This window comes from Talpa occidentalis, unplaced genomic scaffold (genome assembly GCF_014898055.3).
Source record: "Talpa occidentalis isolate TD23 unplaced genomic scaffold, MPIMG_talOcc4v2.1 talOcc4.11, whole genome shotgun sequence".
NCBI lineage: Eukaryota > Metazoa > Chordata > Mammalia > Eulipotyphla > Talpidae > Talpa > Talpa occidentalis.
In genome coordinates, this window is record NW_023601104.1 from 97,601,680 (window position 1) to 97,624,327 (window position 22,648).

General features: G+C 49.7%; 1 protein-coding gene across 2 annotated transcripts in view; it reads right to left on the reverse strand.

The window, feature by feature from the left end:
- Positions 1–12,888: 12,888 nt before the first annotated feature.
- TUNAR (TCL1 upstream neural differentiation-associated RNA) overlaps positions 12,889–22,648 on the reverse strand; it is a 39,978-nt gene continuing 30,218 nt past the window's right edge. For both annotated transcript variants that reach the window (XM_054692650.1, XM_054692647.1), the window contains exon 2: positions 12,889–15,277. In XM_054692650.1, coding sequence (XP_054548625.1) covers positions 15,092–15,238 — 147 coding nt within the window. In that variant the 5' untranslated portion in view covers positions 15,239–15,277 and the 3' untranslated portion in view covers positions 12,889–15,091. The remainder of the gene's footprint in view (positions 15,278–22,648) is intronic.

Here is a 22,648-nt window from a genome sequence, read left to right on the forward strand (position 1 = left end):
GGTACATGGTGCCCACAAACAAAGCGCAGTACTGAAGGGGAGCATCTGTGTTTGCTCCCCACCTCTCGCTGCTGTGTCTCTCTCAGCTGCGCCCTTGAAGGAGCTGCAGTTGGCGATGAACCACAGAACAGTGAGGCGGGAGCCAAGCTCCAGGGCGGCCATAAGCTCTGCAGCTAGTGGCATCTGGGGTGGGAAAAAGACCTTCGTTGCTTTGAGAGTGCAGCATATGTCGAAATGGGCCTTTTGCTGCTCCTTTTCTCACGCGCGTGCAGAAGAGGACGGTACAGCTTATCCACACTAGAGCTCTGCAGTTCACCAAAATGCATTCAAATCCCCTTTGCCTCTCACCATCGCCCTTGGGAGGAATCCTGAGGTGATTGTCCCTCACAGATGAGCTGGCGAAGCCCAGAGACAGGAAAGGTCTTGGCACCCAGGGGTAGAGTCAGCCCCAGAGCAGGACCAGAAAGAAGGTGGTGGCCAGAAGGAGGAGCTTGAATGGGGAGTGCTAGGTGCTGGGTGGACTTGGGCGATTTGGTGAGACATTGGGTATCCAGTCACCGGTAAGAGGGTGCCATCTGATGTTGCATCCCATTTTCTGACTTTTCACAACTCCTAGCAAGTTGGGTATTTCTAGTTTTACACAAGATCATGATGTCTCACATTCCCCCAAGCAGTGATGGAGCAGGCAGGCAGCCTGGCTGTGGAACCCACACTTGGATCCACTGCCTCTTACTTTGAACTTGATGGAAAGAGCTAGGCCTGTGCAGGCCTTGGCACATCAAGAGCGACTCTCCGGGATTTCCCCTGAGTATATCAGGTACTCAGGCTCCCCAGGAAATTATTCTCCCTCATATTAATATTTGATTTCTAACAAAAGAGCTGGTTTCAAGAGTATCTCGGTGCAGAACAGAGCCAGTGAGATCCCAGGGCTGCACGCACTGCACTGTGCCCAGCTGGAGACACCGGGTGTGGGTACGGCTTCCTTACCTCCGTGGGCTGAGATGTCAGGGAGAAGGCCTTGCTCCCAGGGAGTCCCAGTGGTCAGTTTCTTTGCTTTGCTTTCCTTTCTCTTTGGCATCTTCTTCCATGGGACAGAGAGTCTGGCTACGACCCTGGATGCCCAGGCCAATGTGAGAGATCTCTCTCTCTCTCTCTCTCTCTCTCTCTCTCTCTCTCTCTCTCTCTCTCTCTCTCTCTCTCTCTCGTCCTAGTGTCTCAGCTGTATTGCTTCCTGATACGAAGCTGAAGAGGACATCAAGCTCAGGTAATTGAGCCAAACCACCTCTCCAGACATGGAGCAGCAGCAGTGGCCTTGTGTTCACCTGAACCCACCTCTTCTCCCTCCCTGCCACACGCCTACCTGGTAAAGAGGTGTGACCATTGGAACGTGAGCAGGCGTGGTGCATTGTTGTGGCAGAACTGGCTCAGACTGGATGCAAGGGCTGAGGGTTAAATTTCAGAAATGTGATCTGGTTGTGAAAGTGTTATTAGCTTGATAATAGCCATGGTGGAGGAGTTCTGCAGTAAAAATCGGGTAATGATACAAATCAAATTTTTTCCTTCTGACTGTTAACCATGTGCCAGCGCTTGCTGCCTGCCCGCCTCCTCCGGGGTTGGCTTGGAAATAAAATCTTCCCCCATGACCCTTGCTCCGTCCCTTTCCACCACTGTCATCGGGACCAAGAGGAGGGCAAGCCATAGCCAGAGAAGCCTGGGTCCTGGAGTGACCACGTGGAGCCAGGAGCATCCCTTCTGGGCCACAAAGGGAGTGAGACACGAGTGTGTTGCATTCAGCCAGAGAGAATGCGGGTTTTATCTGCTCCTGCAAAGAGCAGCTCCTACTCTGACGCATGCACCAGAGTTTGGGCTTGAGAGCAAAGTCTGTATTCTGGCTGTCACTAAGCCAAGAGACTGGGGTCAGGTTCAGAACCTAAATCTCTTTCTCTTTCCCTGTGAAATGGGGTAATCAAAGATGCCACGTCACGGGCAGCTTGTGATTTTGAACGAGATCATGGACGTTCACTTGGCACAGCATGGCACAGAGTCCCGTGGCCACGTCTGTGGCGGCGGCAGTGCCATCCTTGACTTAGGGTTGGGTTAAGTGTCACTTCATTTCCCACCCAGCCTTGCCCTGATGTCATGTCTCCTCTATGCTCTTCCTGGGGCAGTGGGCAGCAGCGGCTCAGCATAGGTGCTAGTGTTCCCAAAGTCCCTGGTTATGATATCTCCCAGGACTCCACCCCCTATCTATCTGGAGAAGACAGAATTAGCTTCTCTCCAGAGCAAGAGGGGTTCCCCAAGTTATCTCCTGTTGAAACCTGGCCAGCACTACAATTTAACATGCCCTGACCCTGGTGACTGTCTCCGGAGGCCTGGAGCCAGAACTTCAGCTCCCTATATGAAAGGAAGCTCAGCAGGGAAGGAAACTGCTTCATGCCATGGAAGGTGGCATTTTGCACGGGCCCTTAGCAGAGGCTGTGGTTTTGGATACACACATGGCTGGGCATTTCTGTTCCTGCCTCCCAGAAGAGCTCTCCTTTTATGAAAGGCTAATTTATGAGCGGGAAAAGGAAATCGATGGAAGCCTGGAGGTGGCACTGGATTTCTCTCAGGCACAGTTTCAAATCAATTCCACTCAATAAGCATTTACTGAGCACCCGCTATGAGACAGGCAGAGGCTGGGCGGAAGGGCCTCAGCCGGAGTCTGGGGGGTGTGCCCACAGGGACAGCAGCTGAATGGAGACCAGGGGGAGCCCTCCCTGCTGACAGGCCGGGCAGGCACACTGCTGCCCCCAGAAGGTATAGAGAGAGTGCTGGGGGGCTCTAGTGAGGATGGGGGTGGGGTCCGGAAGTTGTGCTGGAGCCACAGAGAAGTCAGCGTGCCAGGTCAAGCTTTCAGAATCTCTGCAGCTTTCAAAGCAGAAAGACAACATGATCAGCCCAGGAAGAGGCCAGGGTGGGCAGCGGGAAGAAGGACTGGAGTACTGAGAGAAGTCCACAGCTCGGGCAGCAGGTGGTTACAGGCCTGGAGTCCAGGGTCAATAGGCCCAGGTTCAAATCCAAGTTCCACCAAAAATTAACAGTATGTTCTTTGGGGAGCCCCTTAGCCTCTCTGTGCCTCAGTTTATGTCTGTGAAACAGGAATGAGAGATTAAACCTCAGGTTACTACAAGGACCCTTAGGGCGCATATGTGCACCTGGCGCACATGCCCCCTGGCAGACTCTGGCTCTCAGGCTGGTCATCTCCCAGGCTCTGTTTTAGGCACTGGAATAAAATTGTGAAAAGTGAAATCCAGCCTCTCAATCCCTGGGAGAGACAGCTCCCTCACCTCTCAGTACCATCTTGATCCTTCCCACTTACTATTGAAAACCCCGAACCTGTTTTATCTCGGTTTCTTTAGACAAAGGTGCTCCACCTTCTGTGCATCATAGAGATGAGGAAACTGAGGCACAGAGAGTTTAAACAATGGAGCAAGGCCTCAGCGTTAGTAAGGGTGGAGTCAGATGAAATCCCGGGCCTTTTTGACCCCAGAGTTCAACTCAATCACTGCATAGGCTCAGAGGGTGTGTTAGCACAAAAGAGGGTTCCCCAATCAAGAATTGGGGTGCAGAGGAGGAGTCTCAGAGCACATGATGTCCAAAAGAGGTCCAGAGGGCTAAGAAGCTATCAACCTTTCCAATGTTTATCCCTGCTAAGTGACTCAGCTCCCCACAGTCTGCCATCTCAAGTTGGGGATACCCAATATGATGCACCCACAGGTAATGGCAGCAATTTTTCTTTTTAAAGACACATGACATAATGTGACCCATAAATACAGGATTAATAGTGGAGTACAGGTGGAAGAGGTGAGGAAAATGTGTTTCAGATGAAGGAGGGCATGTGCAAAGGTCCTGCGGCAGGGAGAAACTGGCCCCACCAGCCAGGCTTTCCTCTCCTCTCAGGCCTGGAGCTGAAGGTTTCTCCGAGTTAGAGATGAAGATGAGCTGAGCTATCCAGGCGCCTGCCCTATGCAGAGGGAACAGCATTCTGGACCCTCCACAGCAGAGCATTCTTCTGCTATCAAAAGAGGAAGTGCTGCTCTTCATGTCTCCTCATAAACTGGAAAGGAATCTCAGGTTGCCCTAGTGCCTGGCAGCACCTGTGATTGCCATTCTTCCCCTCCTCGGTGACTCTATTATTAACACTCTCACTTCGCAGGGAAGATTATGAAAGTATAAAGAGGTTGAGGAACTTGCCAGGGTCTCCAAGTTGGTAAGTAGTAAGATAGGATTTGAATCAGGGGCATTAACTCTGGGGTGCTGGCCTTACAGTGCCATATAATTCCTTGATAAGTTGCATGCCCCTCAAACTGAATTCTTCTGGCTTTGCCCCCATCCTGCCATGCTCTCCACACCCAGCTCCATCTTCACTGTTGTTATGCAAGTTACACAGCCCCATGGGGTCAATTGTGCCAAGAAATTGAAGTTAGAGGCTCTGGATGGACATTTGGAGGAGTTTGTACAAATCTGGGGTTTTGGAACATATCCAGGTCTTTATATGCCTGACAGTCTGTGTGCCAGACTCAAGAATCAACATATATTCTCCACTTGGATAAAGATTCACAAGACATAAATCTAGTGGCCAGCTGTTAACAAAGAAAACAAATATATCACATTACTTGGCAGGAAGGATGGCCACAATTTCAGGTGGCACCGGGAAATGGGTTGGCTCTTCCTCCCAGCAGCTGGCCACCACCTCCTCTGCAGAGGCAGCCAGATTGCCACCACGCCTGGAAGGCAGATGTGCCAGGCTGGGTCCTTCCACCTGTGTCTTCTGAAGGCAGGGCATACTCATGTGTCATGCCGCCTACTCAGCTTGTGACTTTCCTGTCCCCCCCAGAAGACTCTGCAGGTGCTGAAGCTTCCTCTATATGAGGCTGTAATTCATGGGTCCGCGCACAGCAGACCGTGAGGGATCAGATGCTGAAGTAGGTCCACAAGCCACCAAGAAAAAGGAAATGAGGTGTATTCAAGAGGGCTGATTGGGGAGGGAAACTAATGTTTGGGTTCTCGGGAACTCAGAATCGGTTCATCACTTTGCTTCCTCCTTTGCCATTGCACACAGACTCTGACGGTGTGGAAGAGATTCTGTGCAGTGGTCTTGAGTTGGGCTCGTTTGATTGACAGGAAACACATTTGCGATTTCACAGCCCAAGAATGGATGCGACACACTGGGCCTCAGGGACTCCTGCTCACATCTGCGTCGTGTTTTGAGTCGAGCTTCACTCTTAGGCCGGCGCCCAACCACAGCCAGCAGCCAAGTGACGCGATGTATCGGGTAAGCACAGGGACCTCATGTTGGTCTGCCTGGGCTCAGCCTGCCTGGACGCTCCTGCTTCTTAGCTCTGTCTCGCTAACAAGGCTGTTAACCTGCCCAACACAAGGCTGTTAACCTGCCCAAGCGTCGGCACTCCCCTCGGTAAAATGAGAATGATGTTGGCTCATGCCCCCAGTACTATTAAGTGCTCAGGAAACTCGACGATGATGACGGCTGCCACATCCAACAGCTTTGCCATTGCTAAGGCACCAACTCTTCCTGGTCTTCACTTCTGATTGTCCCAGCTCAGACCATTCAACGCTGGCCACGTTACTCTGATGACTCGCCCCTGAGCCCATCACGAGTAGGGGGATTGCAGACAGGTGACATCTGGAAGAGGATGCCAGTTCCCACAGGGATCACACCAAATGGGAAAAGGGCACCGTGTATATGACCGAGTTGTGTTTTTGCAAATGAGATCACAGGTGTTGTAAGGGAGCCAAATTCTGCTGCCCCTGAATATATCTTTTTGAAAAAAGATTAATGAGAGGGGCTTTAAAGTCTGGTAGAGGTTGCTTTGACAAAAGACACTGTTCTTCTAACAAAGCCAGCCCTTCAGGACCTCTCAGATCTGAAAGGTATTTTACAAGGCCCTGGGGTGGGAATGGGTGCTGGTAACATGTCCATGCAGTCAAATGTTTTCATGACCTTTCATGAAAGCAAAATATTTTAACCACAATTGATTAATATGACTGTCTCTTTCCGATCTGATTCCCCTCCGTCAGCCATTTGAGAGACTGCAAATATCGTTGCTATCTGATTGAAAGGATGGTAATTGGGGACACACTTATTTTGAGTTTTGTGAAATAAATTTTTGACATCAGTTACTTTCCTATATAAACTAATACTAGCTTGCCCAATGCAGGAAGAGCTTCCAGGAAAATTGCCACATATTTTTTTAAATCTCTTTTTTTAAAAAAAGATTTATTTATTCATCCATACAAGAACTGGGGTACAGGCCAGATATGCTGGGGGTGGGTGGGTGAGAGGATCCACCAGAGACAGAGTGGAGAACAGAACAGGCAGACTGACTGAAATGCACTGCTGAGTGGAGCAGTGGGCAAGACAGGAGAGGTCTGCTGCGCCATGTGGGTATCTCCCTGGCCGGCCGGGATCAAACCCGTGCTGCAGAGGCTGCACCGACAGCCACCTGCGCCACCAGGGAAGCCCAAAAATTGCCGCATATTTAACGGAATTAACTGGCATTATGACCAAAAGTGCAAGACCAGAGCTGGATTCTTAATATGAGCATAGTCTAGAAAGCAGAGCAGAAGCTTGTACTTAACGCCGAACAGAGAACAAGCTTCCAGGATCTCAAAATGGATGGTTTTTAGAACACATGACAGCTTAGACTTTAGAGCAGGCGTAATGAGGTCTATATGTTATAAAACTGGTTAAGCCTTCCACTGAGGGTGACATCTTCAAGAGCCTAACAAATATTTTTGGACACTCATAAGACACAAACAAGATGAAAAGAAACTTTACTCAGAATGTGGATGTGTAGTTGGCATTTTAAAATTGTATTTTCTTGGTGATTCATGAATTTTTCATTATTATTGGTCATTTGTACTTTTTCTTCTGTGAAATGTCTGCTCAAATCTTTTGCTCATTTTTTAAAATTTGGTTGTCTTTCTTTTTATAATTGAGCTATATAAGATTTTTATATATCCTGATTCCATGACCCTTGTCAGATAAATGTATCATGAATTTTTCTTTCAGTTTGTCTTGACTATTTGTTTCCTAATTGCGCCTTTTGCTAACTTTTACATTTATGAAGTCTAATTTATTGTTTTCTTAATTGTTTTCTAGATCCTGACTAGGAAGTCCTGCTTATCCCAAGGTTGAATAGATGTTCTTTTGTATTTTCTTAGCACAGTTTTCTATTTTGGTTCCTGTATTGGTCTTTGGATCATCTCAAGTAATTTTGTATTATTTGTATGAAATGGGGAGTCAAGATTCAAATTTCGTCCCATCGAAACGTTCAATTAATTAAACCTGAGAAGATTTCACTTGAAAAGTTTAAATTTCCCCATTAAATTGCAAATCATCAAAACTCAATTATCTTATTAAATATGGGTTTATTTCTGGCTTTTCTATTCTGTTTCATTGATCCCTTTGTCAATTTTATACCTATATTGCCACATCTTGTTCATTGTAACTTTAGAAAGAGTTTTGAAATACTGTAAACTTTCTCTTCTTTTAAAAATTTATTTTGGGGGCCTCCCTGGTGGCCTAGGGGTTAAGTCTTAGCGCTCTCACCAATACAACTTGAGTTCAGTCCTCAGCCAGGGAGTTAATCCACATGGCTCAGCAGACCTCTCCTGTCTCGCCCGCTGCTCCCCTTAGCTGTGTGTTTCAGTAAATCTGCCTGTTCTGCTCCCCATTCTCTCTGGTGAATCCTCTCACCCCCACACCTCTGACCTACACCCCAGTTCTTCTACACACACACAAAAATTGGTTTTTATATGTCCTTTGAATTCCATATGAATTTTAGAATCAACTTGTCAGTTGTTACCCCCAAAGACTGCTGAAATTTGACAGGGACTGTATCAAATGCAAGGTTGAACTTAGGGAAAATGAAGGTTCAGAAACATCACATCTGGCTTAAGATCAATGTCAATCAGGTGTGAGTTAGAACTTAAACATAGATTTTCTGGTTCTGAACCCCACCCCTATTTCTGAATTATTTCCTGGTTCTCAGAAAAGGCAGGGGAGTGGTCACTGAGGAGGAGTGTGTGGTGGGCCTTCTGCACCCGTTTACTACCCACAGGCAATGAACTCATCCACGGACTTTTCTGGGTGGAGTATGATAACAAGAACTATTATTGAGCCCAAGTGGCCAAGTCCTCATTAAACCAAAACGACCCATGGAAGCTGAGTCCACACGTTTCTTGAACACCGTGGCAGACTCAGAACTTCAGAACCCAAAGTTCTGAAGAACTAAAAACGCACAAAAAAAGTCTTCAGAACTAAAAACACAAAAGCAGGCACTTTAAAACTGAAAACAGGGCCTCTCTGGTGGCGCAAGGGGTTAAGCATCGCACTGTGAAGCAATCCGCAGCCTCTGCAGCATGAGTTCAATCCTCAGCCAGCCAGGGAGCAACCACATGGTGCAGCAGACCTCTCCTGTCTTGCCCGCTGCTCCCCTCAGCAGTGTATTTCGTCAGTCTGCCTGTTCTGGTCCCCACTGTCTCTGGTATGTCCGCTCATCCCTGCATCTCTGGCCTGTACCCCAGCTCTTGTATGCATAAATAAATAAATAAATAAATAAATAAATAAATAAATCTTACAGAAAAAAAAACTTAAAAAAAAAAATCAACTGAAAACAAAGTCACCAAATAAAGAACTTGGCCAACCTCAGAGGCTTGGAGAGCAGGGGCCAGATGGTAGGAGGAATGTGGGCGCACCAGGGGAGGGGGGACTGCCCTGACTCCTGTCCTAAGTGCTATACATATGTCTCCTTGGGGCTGACAAAGGCTCAGCTCAGCTAACCTCGGGTGGACGCCAGTGGGGTCTGCAGGCTTATTCTGGGCCATGCAGCCTTATCTCGGGTCTGCACCAGAGATTTAGAGGTCTGCAGGCCGCTCAGTAGCTTTGATGTGTGACTGGTCCACATGGATAGACATCAGTCTGTGCCTTTGGGCCTCTTGTGGTAAACGCGAAACAGGACAACCCAGAGGAAAGGGGCTTACGAACCCAGGACACAAACCAAAGGCAGGTACATGGAAAGAAACAATAACAGGATCTATTTATGCAAGGAGTAAGGCAAATGAGAGCTGAGAGAGAGAGAATTACAGGCTGGTTAGCGGCCAGATGCCATCTGTCCCATCCCAGAGCATCTGCTAAGCAGAGACCAAGGTCCAAGCCAAAGCTGCATGTGGCAGGCAGGCAGCTTCTCCAGGATATGCCTCCTCACCAGCAGTTTAACTGTCTTAAAGCGTAACTGCCCCCAAATCTCAGCTCCACCCCTATTTCCCATCAGCCCCGCTCAGGGGGTGGATTTTGAAAAGCTCCATCTTCTACCATCCAGTTGGTTTTTAGCAACACCCACTGGTCAGAGGCTCTTCCTCACTGTTCCTCTTAGGAACGTGACCTGTCTAAGGAAGATGCTTATAGTACGAGGGCGGCTTGAGGACTCATCCCTGGATCTTGCCAGAATCGAAGCTGGCAAGAATCCCTTCTGGTATCTGCTGACTTTGATTCCTTTAGTCCCAATGAAACAGATTTGTCCTTTCATTCTTTATTTTTTAATCACTACAATGCTTAGGACCATTCAGCTGTGACCCCATGATTTCCTACCTTTAACTGGAATAAGGGGTGTTTTAACTGTCTGAACTGGACACTGAATTGGGGCAGAGTTGAATGCCCAGGTGTTGAAGTCAAATCTCGACATTCAGCCCTGATTCTAATCTCTCATTCTGCAAAAGCCTCTCTATTATTCTCCAACAGAAATGGAGAGTAAACAAGCTTGCCTTCAACAAAGAGCCTAGTAATGGAAAATGTACAGCTACTATGTGCCATTATTTATTGTGGCAATATGGAGAAGAGTAAATACAGTGTTGTGCAACTTGCATATGAACAGCAGAAAATATTAAATCTGTTCCTTCCATCTGCTTCCCGTGAGAGGGAAGAATCATCACACGGTGATGTCAAAGAACTTCCAGCCCGCGGCGGGGATATTTTTGGTGATGTCCCATAATAGAACACCTGCCTTTAGGGAGGTGGAGGCCACGGGGCCCTCCAGGAGAGCGTTCTCAGAAGAGGAATCAGGAATTTGGCCTCTGGAACTTTCTCTTCCCGACATGTGGCATTATATGTAGACATATATGCTGGTCTGAGCTACTGAAACAGCTATCAGGAATGTGCTTAAAAGCCAGTGTTCTTTGGAGAACAATGAAACAAGGAGGCGGGGGGCCTTCTGGTGTTCTGCGGGCAGCTTGTGGGAAAAGGGAGCTCAATGAATAAGCAGGGGTGCGGCAATGTTCAAAGCAAAGTGAGTTGAGGTCTGAGATCTGGTGCTCAGAGGAGAGAGGGAACAAAGAAGGGGCACAGAGGAGAGGGGAGAGGACAGATGGAAGGAAGGAGGGAGGGACTGAAGGGTTTCCAGTGACCATGCCTCCCAGTGATGCGCTCTCACAGTGACCGGAGATGCAGACGTCACCATCAGCTTTCTGTAGATGAGATCCAGACCAGAGACCAAGGCCTCTGCCCAAGCCGGTCACAACCCCGGTGCCCAGGGAGGGTTGGCATCAGACTCTCAGGCCAGTGGTCGTCTGTGGAGGGACATGTTTATGTGCCCACCCATGCGGGGGCTCAGGAAGGACCCCAGGCCTGGTTGGAGCCTATGCAAGACTTTCACCTCTATGCACTCAGTGGCCCCGGGACAGGCAGAGTAATGCAGAGGATCCTTTCAAGAGTAAGGCAGGGCGTTCAGGGCAAGCACTGCCAGGAACCCAAAGATCCACCAGCCAGAGGGCAGGGAGGCACACGGTGGTGCATGCGAAGAATAGAACATGACCAGCCGTCACGGGCTTGGCCAAAGTCACCGAAGTGGGAGCACATTTAGAAAAAGTGCCTGGAAACTGGGTTCCCAGCCTGGCTGTTTGATGTAAATTAGAACATTCAACCTACTCCCTATGGGGATGTGTCTGGGGGGCCTTCCAAGAGCACCACCTGGGTTGTCTCCCAACGCAGCAAGGAACAGAAATGTGGGCGCTGACCACAGGGAACTCAGGGACCAAGAATAAGGGTGAGCCCCCTACAGGCACTGGAGCATAAACGCTGTTTCACCAAGGAAAAGGCTCTCCCCAAACAGATCCACAGCCACCTGGGCTGCCAGTTATCCATGACAGAAACAGTGGGGCCTTGGGTGCTCATATTTGGGAACTATTTTTCATTAAAAAAATTACAGACTTTTGAAAAATGGTCACTTTCTCCCAGGTGTGACTACGTGCGTGGTTGCCGGGAAGACTCGTAACAAGAGAAGCCAAGACGGGGGCGGGAGGGGCGGGGAGGAATTTTAGGGGGGGTGCTGTCACTCAGGCCCGTTGAGTTATTGGCATCAAAGGCTCTCTCAGGCCTCCCTGTGCCCTTTGGTGCTTGGGTGCCACATTCCTGGGGACAAGGCAGAGCAGGGCTCAGCAATTTGCTGGGCCCAGGAATCACAGAATCAGGGGTTGGAGAAGGATCTCATGATCCAGCCCCCAATAACCAGAACTTTAAAAAATCCTCACTACAGATCTTGCCCCAAGCTCCCTGGAAGCCTCTGTGGCGTGGGGACTCCACCCCGCCTCGGACTCAGCTGTCTTAGTAGTGCCCACCCTCACCTATAACAGCCATAGGACCTGCAGACTTCACGGGGCGGGGCCCTCTCCACTCACCCTCCCATGCCAGGCTCTGCATTCAGGGCTTAGATGCTGAGGCAGCCACGCCTGGGCCCTGAAGGTTGACTCACTTTTCTACATCAGTCCCTCTTTCTGCATCAGTTAAGTGAGGTGAGCACACCTACCTGATGCAGTTTAGGGGCCATTCACAGGTGGGGACCCCTGTGACAGGCGCGGGAAACCCAGTCACCCAGGTTGCAAGGGGCAGAGATGGGATTCAGGCTGGTGGTTTCTGAATCCCAAGCACCTTGCAGCCCCAAAGCACCAGGCTGCCCTGCCAGCATGTGGGCCTTCCACTGCCAGGACGTGGCCTTCAGAGCCTCTTTCCCCAGTAGAGCCAGGTTTCTGCACAGCTGAGCTGTCAGCAGCTGCACTGTGGTCCAGGCAGCCTTGGTGGGAAGCCACGAGCTGCAGGGAGGCAGCCTGGTGGCTCCAGGAGCCCCAACCCAAAGCCCAGGCCGAGCGGACAGACGTGGTCACAAGCTAGAAGGCAGATGCTAGACGCATGCTTGAAGGTTGGGTCCCCATGTGCAGGCCTCCCTGCACCTGTCCCCTCACCTGGTTGAAGGAGAAGCACATGGGCCTCGGGGGTTGCTGCTAGGGGGTTTGCCCACGGTGGGTGAAGCATGGGTCCTGGGGTCATTTTGGTTACTGCCATGGCTGCCAAGGCTACACAGGGCTCAGCACACTTGGCCTCCAAGACCCAGAGCAGGGGACACCTCTCCTGGCCCCATGCCACCAAGAGCCCTTCAGATCTGGGAGAGCCGTGCATTTGCCCAGTGCATGTCCTCGGGGCCTCTTCAAGGCATGGGAAGGGGGTGGGGGACTACCTGTGCTTGGTGCCCCTGGACGGAGCTTTACTCCAAGCAGCGGCTTAGCACCACCTGGGAGAAGCCCCCGCCCCCCCCCCCCAGTTGATCAGAGGGCTGGAAAGAGTGTTTCCCTCAATGAATTTCAAATGCACGGACTTGTAAAATCACCAGAGCTTCCACAGTCCCAGGGAAACACTTCCAGCTTAAGAGTCATGTCCAGTTTTGTTTTTGTTAACAAAATAAAAAAATACACGGAGGCAAAGGAATGACACTGACATTTTTAAATGCCATGGAGCTGGGGAACAAAAGCACATGGAGAGTTTCTTTTTTTTCCATTGCACCTTTATTGTTTACTCCGTTCACTGCTCAGAATTTTCATACAGTCCTTCTAGAAGCACACAGAGCCTGCGAGACCACCCCTCCCTCCAACATGCCTTGCATTTCGCACCAGCCTCCTCTTATCCCTCATCCTCATTTGTATGATATTCTGCCAGTGTCTAAGGAGTCCGGGTTTATGTTTAGGGGGAAGTGGGGGGGGTGCAGAGCTAGTCCTCAGCAAAGCCATCGATTTGCTTCCTGACCCCAACAGCCCTTCCTGCCCTCTTCCCCCATTTCCTCTCTTCCCACAGATCCGGGGGCCCTCCAGGACCTCCCAGCAGCCTGCAGGCTGACCAAGCAACAAGACAGAGCTGGGTTTGAGTCCTGACGCTCCGCCCGTAGCCATGTGATCATGGGGAAGTTTCCTGATCTCTCGGGGTTCCCCTTTCTTCTACAACGTGGGGGAAGACTCCCTCCCTCCCAGGACTCCTGGGAGGCCCAACAACATAAGGACTATAGAGTGTGTGGCACGCGGTGTGCCCTAAACACTGTCAGCTTCCTTCCTTCTGGCGGGGAAGAGAAAACACCTGATGAATCAATGTCAGAGCCAGATGCGCAGGGGCATTTGATTTATAAAAGAGCCTGGTCTTTAGAGAGGCCTGAGAAATGACTCTCTACTGGTGGAATTTCAGACACTACAACATGGCAAGTGAGAAATCTGGCAGCAAAGACTTCCTGGGCATCGTTCAAATCCAACTCAGCAGGCTGCTGCTGCCTTTGCCCATGTGGGAGGCTGGTGCTAGCAGATAAATTCTGACCCCTTTTTAAGGCCATGCCACTGCTGCCAGGAAAAGGTGCATCTCAGGGAGCAGAGAACAGGGCACATTCGTATTCACCCAACCACCCCTGCCAGGGAGCAGCCGCTTCCTGTGGGTGCAAACTAGGAGCTTTAAGAAGCACAGCGATCCTCTAGGGTGATCGCTATGTGCCCTTCTAGTGCCCTCACAAAGTCACCTGCCACAGGGGAGTCCTCCCAGCCTGAAAAGCCCAGAAGGAGCCTTCACCGAGGGGGGTGGGTCACAGCACCCACCTACTTTGATGGGAAGGAATTATGCACCTACTGCTGAGTGCCCCACTTTGTTCTCCCCCATCTTCCGCCATGCCTGGCCATCGAAATCACAATATCATTAACAAATGGCCACAGGAGTGAAATAATATGAAGCCACCCAGGGAAGCTGAACATTCCACCAAAGAGACCATCTGCAGACCCTGCCACGCTCTTCCCTGACACGAGTCCTGGTGAAAGTTTTTAAAGCTGATCTATCACTCAGCCCTGGATCATGCATAATTCTCAGTAAGGGTTTGGTGCACCTAAGGTCCACATGCCCACGATCATTTGCTATCTCTGATAGAACAACAAAAAGCCACTGAACAGACAATCCTAAAACATGCACCAACCAAGACCACAGCTGGTATTATGGAAAAGTATCCTCCAGACAGACAGACAGAGAGAGAGAGAGAGAGGTAAGTCTGGGATGATTACACGACACAACATCTGCAGTCTAGGGGGGCGAAGCAGGTAAGACCAAGGGAAGCTCTATGAATCCAGGAGCGCCTCTCCAAATATTTGGTTCATGCTAAAAAATAGAGCACATTTATTAAAAATATATATTTATAAACCTTGATATGAACAGATACACACGTCAAGCCAATGAAAAAAGAAAAATAAGTTATCTCCCTGGTATCAAAGAGTTTAGACACTTTTGATGAGTGGGATCCTGCAAGAACGGCCCTCGTGGCTTCATACTAAACAGCTCACGGTGTGGAGGCGACACGCGTGTCCAGGAGACGCGCTGACGAGCTGCGTCCTTTCCTCCTTCCGAAGGCGTGACCTCGCCAGCTGTCGGGGCGACGGGCTTCGGCGCCCACCCACTAGCGATGGCACCCAGGCTGGTCTTGCAGGTGTTCTTCCAGGCCCCCTGCCCAAGACATTGAGTTCCTGGTTGTGCGAATGAGTTTTGTTGGATTCATTGTGCTTTAGTGTCTGCTCCTTGCAGCAAGATTGGTTTAATTTTGTGACCTTTTAGGGCGTTCAAAGGTGCATCTCGTGAGTCGTGTGTGTGGGTCAAGTGCCTGCCGTGTGTGCTGGGTCACTGATTGGAGGACACACAGGACTCCCATCTTCTGGCCACCCCGAGGCCTCTGAGGACCTCCCGGGCTGCTCACAGCGTGGTGTAGATGTACACAAAGATGATCACGACTAGGTTCAGGATGGTGCCGATGATCCCGAGCATGGCCAACACGCTCTCTTCTTTACTCTCTTTTTCTTGGCTTCCTCTGTCATCATCATTTCCACCCGTGATTACCATCTTGGTTGCAAATGTCTTTATCTTCCTCCCCAGGCTAACCTGTAATTGGAAAGAGGCAGCACAAAATATTATCATTGGCAAAGCATCTTCTCTGTAGCCAGTTGGGTCTGGTGGCGAGGGGGTCAGGTCTGAGGACTCCATCAGGGGTGGGAGGGAAAACTACCCACGGGTCCAGCCTTGGGACACAACCTCTTGGTTGCGGAGCAACACAGGGCAGGGCTGGCCAATTTTAAGCAAGCCTATTCTGACATTGGGATAAAGAGGTGAGCCCAGGCATCTGGCCAGCGCCACCCGCTGTTGAGCTTGCTTCCCACTTTTTCTTGAAGGGAATATGGAGACAGCTTCACACAGGCCACGGAATGCGTGTGTCTCCTCCAGTGGTGGGAACTTTACACACATCACACACTGACTCACACCCAAGAAATGTGCTGTCCTGTGTGTGCAGGAAGTGTGTGCGGTGGGATAGACACACTCCATTCTGAGCGCTGGCGGCAGGAAGGTGATTTACTGAGACCACAGGGATGGCAAGAGGATGAGGACTGCACCCGGAGAAACTTGCCTAACCTCTAACTGACCCATCAGGTGGCACAATCATTCTGGGAAGTTTCTAATATTACCTGGAAGAGAAGAGACACATGTTCTACAAGCGAATGGGGCCTTCCCTCCCTTAGGTGTACACTCCACAAAAGTGCCTGCCCCGGTGCACCTGGAACTCCTGTGGACGTGATGGAGACCAGGGCAGGATGCGCCTGTGAGCCTCAAGCCTCCAGGGTGGAGCCTGCCCGAGCAGCAGCAGCAGCAGAGCAGGAGGGGTGGTGTCTGTACAGTGGGCGCGTCCACACGGTGAGTATTATACACGGCGGGATGGAAGGACAGAGGCTACATGTGGCCACGTGGAGGAAGCCCCACACATAACAAAGACTGATGTAGCTGGGACGCTGGCTTTTTCCTGTCTTTGAATTCAAGCTGAAACATTTGCTCTTCCTGGGTCTTGGGCCTGCTGGCCTTGGCCTGAAACTAAACCATCGGCTCTCCTGAGTCTCTCGGCTGCTGACTCACCCTGCAGAGCTTGGGAATTGCCAACCTCAATAATCACACAAGCCAACTTCTTATAATAAATCTCTTCATCCTATCTATCGATCTAGCTAGCTAGCTATCATTTATCTATACTCTATATATTATTGGTCGGTATCTCTAGAGAGCCCTAACTAACACGGGGGTCAAAGGTTTTATCAGGGCAAATATCAAGGAATGATCACAAACAGGAATCCCAGAAGGCTGGGGGTGTGGCTGTAAAGGGTCATGTCCTGGATCAAGTTCAGATTTGGGGCACAGTATCTGCCAAGAGCCATCTGCGTGAAGGAGAGACAGGCACATCAGTGAAGACTGGAGTAATTCATCCAATATGAACACCCACATGAATGTGCAAAAGGGAATTTTCCTTTACAGCTTTGGCTTTCTCTGCAGAATCATCGAGTGGCTCCTTACCCCCATAGCTCAGCTAGGCAAAGCTTCTACTTGGATCTGTTTGGTTTTCTTTCCCTTTTCTCCAGCATAGTTTTTAACAATGTATAACACACATATAGGAAAGTGCCCAAAACTTGAAGTGCACGGCTGGATATATGTTCACATCTGCTTAACAAGCACCAAGATCCAAGAAGCAGAAACTTCCAGTAGCCTGAGAAGCCCCCATGGCGTCCCATACAGTCACCATCCCTTTCTCTGTTCCCCTGAAAACCGTTTTCCTGATTTCTAACACCAGAGGTGAGACTGGCTTGTTAGTGAATTTTCTAGAAATGAAATCATATAGTGAGTCCTCCTTTGAGTCTGGTCTCTGACATTTTACTCACGCTGCTATTGTGTGTGGTTGGGGGCCCACTCATGCTCACTGCAACAGTACCCCATCATCTGTCCAGACCATAGATGGCGTCTCTCACACTGAGGACGGGCATTTGGGTTGCTCCGTTTCAGGCCATTGCACTGCTGGGAGCGTTCTTGCACACGTCTGCTGGCGAACACGCGCATGCATTCCCTCCAACATTTTCTATGAAAATTTTCACAGTAAATTTGAAAAAATATTTACTGCAAGCCACCCCCCAAATTCCACCATTAACATATTCCCGTACTAGCTTTATCAAATCTCTACCGGTGAGCCTATTATTACATTTCCCGTTAAATACTGCAGTATGCATACATTAATGAGTTCCATATTTGCTTGCAATTTTTTCTTTTGATATAAAATTCATATGCACACAATTTCTTATTGGCTACATACACCCAGGGGAAATTGCTGGGTCATGGGGTATGTGTGTGGCCAGCCTTAGTAGATGCTGGTAAGTAGCTTTTCACAGTGGCTGGATCTGCCTGCTGGTCTACAAGTGCTCAGCTGATCCTCTTTTATTTTGTGACTCTGTGGCCCAATCTTTGCACCAGGTCACAAAAAGGCCCAAGTACCTCAGATCTCCAATCTCTGCTCTGAGCAGGTGTCTCTCCAAACTCCTGTCTTGTCAGGAGTCTCTTGTTTCTCACAGTGACTTTAGCTTGGCTCCAAGCCCTGCGTCTCCATCACCAAGCGCAGTGCCTGACACTGGCTGGATGGACCAGTAGGTCCTGGGTAGGGGAGGTGGGGCCTGGCCTCTCCCCATCTCCACAGGGCAGGGACCAGATCACCAAGGTCGGTCTAAAGAGATACAATTAGTGCTGCCCTCAAACCAGCACCCGTCCCCTGGTCACTCAAGCAAAACAAAGTGCCTGTCATGGAGGCTGCTTGGTTTCAAGGCTTAATTTAGCCTCTTCCCTGAGTTAACCCGAGATAACTCTGACTCAGGAGGAAGTGGAGGGGAATAATCAGGTCGGCTGTGTTTACTTTCTGAGCACTCCGCAGTGAACCAAAGGCACAGAAGAGTCGCATCCCCAAAGTTTGTTTGGAAGGCACTTGAGTCATCAGCCGCTTTCCCCATAGAAACCGAGTTGGGAGAACAGCTGGATTCCCCGGGGAGCTACCTTAGGGAGAAGCAGTTGGAACCTTGTTTTCTTTGGAAAAAGTTGTCTGGCCAAGATGTGGAGGATGACAAGGGTGGAGGAGGATGAAAGAGATGGAGATTAGCTTACCAATACAGGTGGAAGCGGAAAACAAAACCAAAATGCACGGGTAAATTGGTGATGGGAATTTTGCGGGAACTACTCCTGAGAGGAGAAAGCATGCATTGTACAAAAAGGAAGAACGATATAAAATACATATAAAATTAAATTAATTAAAAAAAAAACACCAAAAAGCAAAGGTTGGGGCTGGGTAGTATCTGACATAGAGTCTGCAAGTCAGGTACTCACTCACTCTCTCTCCCTCCTTCCCGCCTGGGGCTACATGCAGAGGGAGGGACGGCTAATGGAAAAGGGCTTCTTTGGGGGCTGATACAAATGTTCTAGAGACCTAAAGATTAGGGTGACTATAGTCAAACAATTTTATACTTTAAGTGAGTTCTGTAGTTTATAGGTTATATCTCAATCGAGACGTTCATTTTAAAAAAGATAGCATGTGCGATAATATTTGAAATAATGTCTAGAAAGAAATCTAACAAAGACGTGTAAAGTCATTCTAAAGAATATTAAAACACTTTGCAAAGAGACATACAAAGAAACTGGCATGGGAAGGAAAAGGGACCATTTTCATAAAGGGTAAGATTCAGTGTCTAAAAGCCCCAGTTCTTCCCAAAGTGATCTGTTGAAGTCAGAATTTCTACAGGGTTTTTGATGATCCTGGAAAGGTTGATTTTAATTACATATCAAATAGCCCTAGATATTTCCTAAAGAAGAATAAGGGAAGCAGACTTGCCCCAAGAATTATGTACAGCTTCAGCAATGAACCCTTCCACAAAAAGGGGAAAGGCAACTATACGTACCTGGGTATTGTTAATCACTAGGGGGAAACAGGTCTTTGGATAAACGTTCTGGAATAATTGAGTGTCTATATGGAAATATAATGAAACTGAACCAGTATTTCATAGATTCCAGATGGATTCCAGACAACTGTGACAGGGAAAACCTAATTAAGAACATTTAGAAGACAATATACGTAAATATCTTTATGACTTTGGACTAGAAAAGGTTTTCTGAATAAGACACAAAAGTTGAAGGGTAATAGTAATAAATTCAGTAAAATTAAATTTAACCTGTTTATCAAAAAATATTCAGAAAAGAATAGTTACACCATAGACTGAGTGTATGGATATGTGTGTATCCTATGCGTGCTACGCGTGCTGCTTACATGACAGGTAATGCACTAGTGTGTAAGAAAATAAAAACTTCTAGTAGAAAACTGGGCAAGAGGCAGGCCCAGGCACTTCTCAAACGTGTAAAGGTCCTCAGAGAAGCGAAACCTCAACAAGCAGAGACCACAACAGGTCCCCACCCAATAGCCATTAGATGCACAAGCGGTAAAAACTCCTACAAGACATGCAACACAAAGGGGGTGAAACAAAGGGACTAGATACCAGTCGCAGGAGAACAACATGGTCACCGTCACTTTGGAAAACAGGACGATGTCACCTTAGAAAGCTGAACATGCCCACCCCCTGGTGACCTGCCAACCCACCTCCGTCTTCATTCGAGCTTCAGATTTCCCCTGAAAGAACTCCAGGAAGGGCTAGCTGAACCTCTTCCTGGATACACCCCCATCCATCTGGAAGTCATCTAGCCCACTCGCAAAAATTCACTCAGGAAAGTACTCTTACTAAAGCTTGCACCCACTGGCTCAACTTCCGTAACTAAGAACTAAACAACAAAGAAAGCCCTGCCATCTTCTCAAGGCAAAGCCTCTCTTTTGAAAAATTGATATTCAGTGGGAAGAAATGACAACTCTGTTCTCAAATCCAGCTGGGACCTGAGCTTGGCTCCACGGTTTACCAGCTGTGACTTAGGCAATCGCTTCACTTCTCTGCGATTCAATTTCTCACCTGGAAAGGGGGGTGACACTTCGTACATAGGATTCAAGATAAGGTTGTAAATGACCTTGCTCAGGCACTGGCAGCTACTATGATTACATAATGGTGAAGACAGCCCCAAGAGCCCCCTTTTCTCTAGCTGGGAACCCCTCTTCCCTATTTGTTCGTATAGTCCCTAATCAGGGCATAAGGAGAGGAAAACCTCCAGGTAAGGCCTCCCGGCCCAATGGGAAGCCCCCCCATCGCTCCCGTGAGAACCACGGGGGCCGCAATACTGTGCTGCTGGCTCACCACACTGGGGGGCCACCTTGCTCCTCCCTGTTAGTGGGAGGGTGTGTTTGGGACCCAGGACAGACTTTGTATTTGGGTGACATTACCTTTCAGGCCCTGACTGCCCACTGTGCCACCAGTAAGACCACCTTAGTCGCCCCAGGACTCCAGATTCCTGCCCAGTCCCTTTCCTCCCAGCAGCAGACGCCCTCCCGCTGCTGTCTAGGGGGCTCACTTCTCCATTCTGATCAGGTTTCCAGGCTAACGCCGGCTCGGTAACTAGCACTCTCCCAATGTCCCGCTGCTGTTGTTGCCCACAGTTCTCCATCTTTCTACAAAGACATGAAGTTCAGCTAAGACATCTGGGTCTATCCAGAGGGGCAGGGTCTGGATTTACCTTCTGTTACCCGAAGGAAGGCCAGGCTGACGGGCAGCCGGTCTCCAGGGCCAGGCTGCCTCTCCCCCTCTCCCCACTCTGCTTTCAGGATCCGCGATCTATTTCTCCTCTACCAATTTCTCAGGCCCACTGACTAGAGTAGAATCTGCCTTCAACAAGACACTTGATGATCAATCATAAATAGTAAATGGAAAAGTCACACGAAACATTCAACCGCGCTTAACAGCGGTGGTGACAAAGGCCAATGAACGTTAAAGAAAATGCACGTTCTGTAACAAGAAGAAGCGCACAGGAAGGGAAAATTCAGGCCCACTTAGGACTGTGAATATTTTTAAAATCTCACTTGTGCAGGAAAAAATGCCTGGAGAATATTCGGGAATTTTCTGTGGGGCACTTGGTTATGCTATTTTACTCTGATCACGTGTACATCCGTAAACCATGACGGCTGGAGGTCTGTTCCCCTGCAGCACAGCACGCACAGCCTCCGACCGCGCTGGATGCCAGTGCACAAGGAGACGTCTTGTGTCCATATATCTCTGCCCCAGAGGGGCCGGAATTTGAGCCAGGAAGGGGTCGTGGCTGCATGCGAGACGAAGGTCCCGAATCCTTCTATAACAGAGCAGGGTGCTCAGGCTGAATGGCGCAGGCTTCGGTGTCCTTTCCATCTCGTCTTTCAAAATAACGCCAGCCTTGGAGCTAGACCTTGGCTCCCCATGGGCTGAGGGGAGGGAAAGATGGGAGGGATGACGTCACCAATTCCTCCCGTGACTCACCAGCTGCCCCCTGGAGGGCTCGGGCCCAGCCATCATCCCCAGAGGCCCCGCCAAGAGAACATCTCCATATTTTGGGGTAAGGAAGGTTCGTTCTGATCCTGTTCACAGTTATGAGCTCCTGCCTGGAAATTCACAAACACTGGGTTGATGAACGGAGTCGATGACGCCAGAGCATTAAGGAAGCATCGACTCCTCTCTAGAAAAAAAGACCTCAGCGGTTACCTGAAACGCAGCACACCCTCAGCCCGAGCCTAGGCTTCCCGCACCTCCCCTAACCACCCAGGCTGCTCTGGGCTATGCACTCCCCTGGGCTGGGCCCTCAGCACAGGCTAACGGAAGAGGAGGGTTGACCCACCCCTCTTAGGAGACCCTCGTGACAGGGCGTCATTGTAGCCACGTGAGCCCAGGGCGCTGTGGTGACACAGAGACTGGGGAGGCCCAACCTGCCGGGGAGGGTGTGCAGGGAGTCTCCCCGGAAGGGGGGCTAAGCTGAGATGTAAAAGGCCAGTGGCAGACGAGGACATCTCGTTAGCAGACTGGCAGGTGTGCAGAAAAGTGAGGGTGCAGAAGGGTGCAGCCAGTCGGGGTGCCAGGCGTCCCAAGGGCCATGTGCCGGGAGCCGGGGCCCAGGGAGGAAGAGACAGAGGGGCCTCTCATGGCCACCTGGAAGAATTTTGGAATGTGCTGGGTCATTGTGATGGGCACATGGATGTCCACCTCCTGGTTATTTTCTCGGCTGTGTGTACACACAGTCAGTTCTCTGCAAGCCTGGGCCACCTCACAATAAATCCATAACAGCCTGCTTGCACTTCAGACCATGGTAAGTGAAACACCGTAACTTGCTCCTCAGGGTGAAAGGTCTGGACAGGGTGGGCTCCAGCGCGGCCACGTCCTGGCTCCTTCCCCTCTGGCAGCTCAGTCAAGCAGGAGGAGCCTCTCTCCAAGAAACAGACCCCACACCCAGGCCAGGTGCCAGCCTGCACATGCACCCAGGCCCAGTCCTGATGGCACCAGGATGGTCATTCAGGCA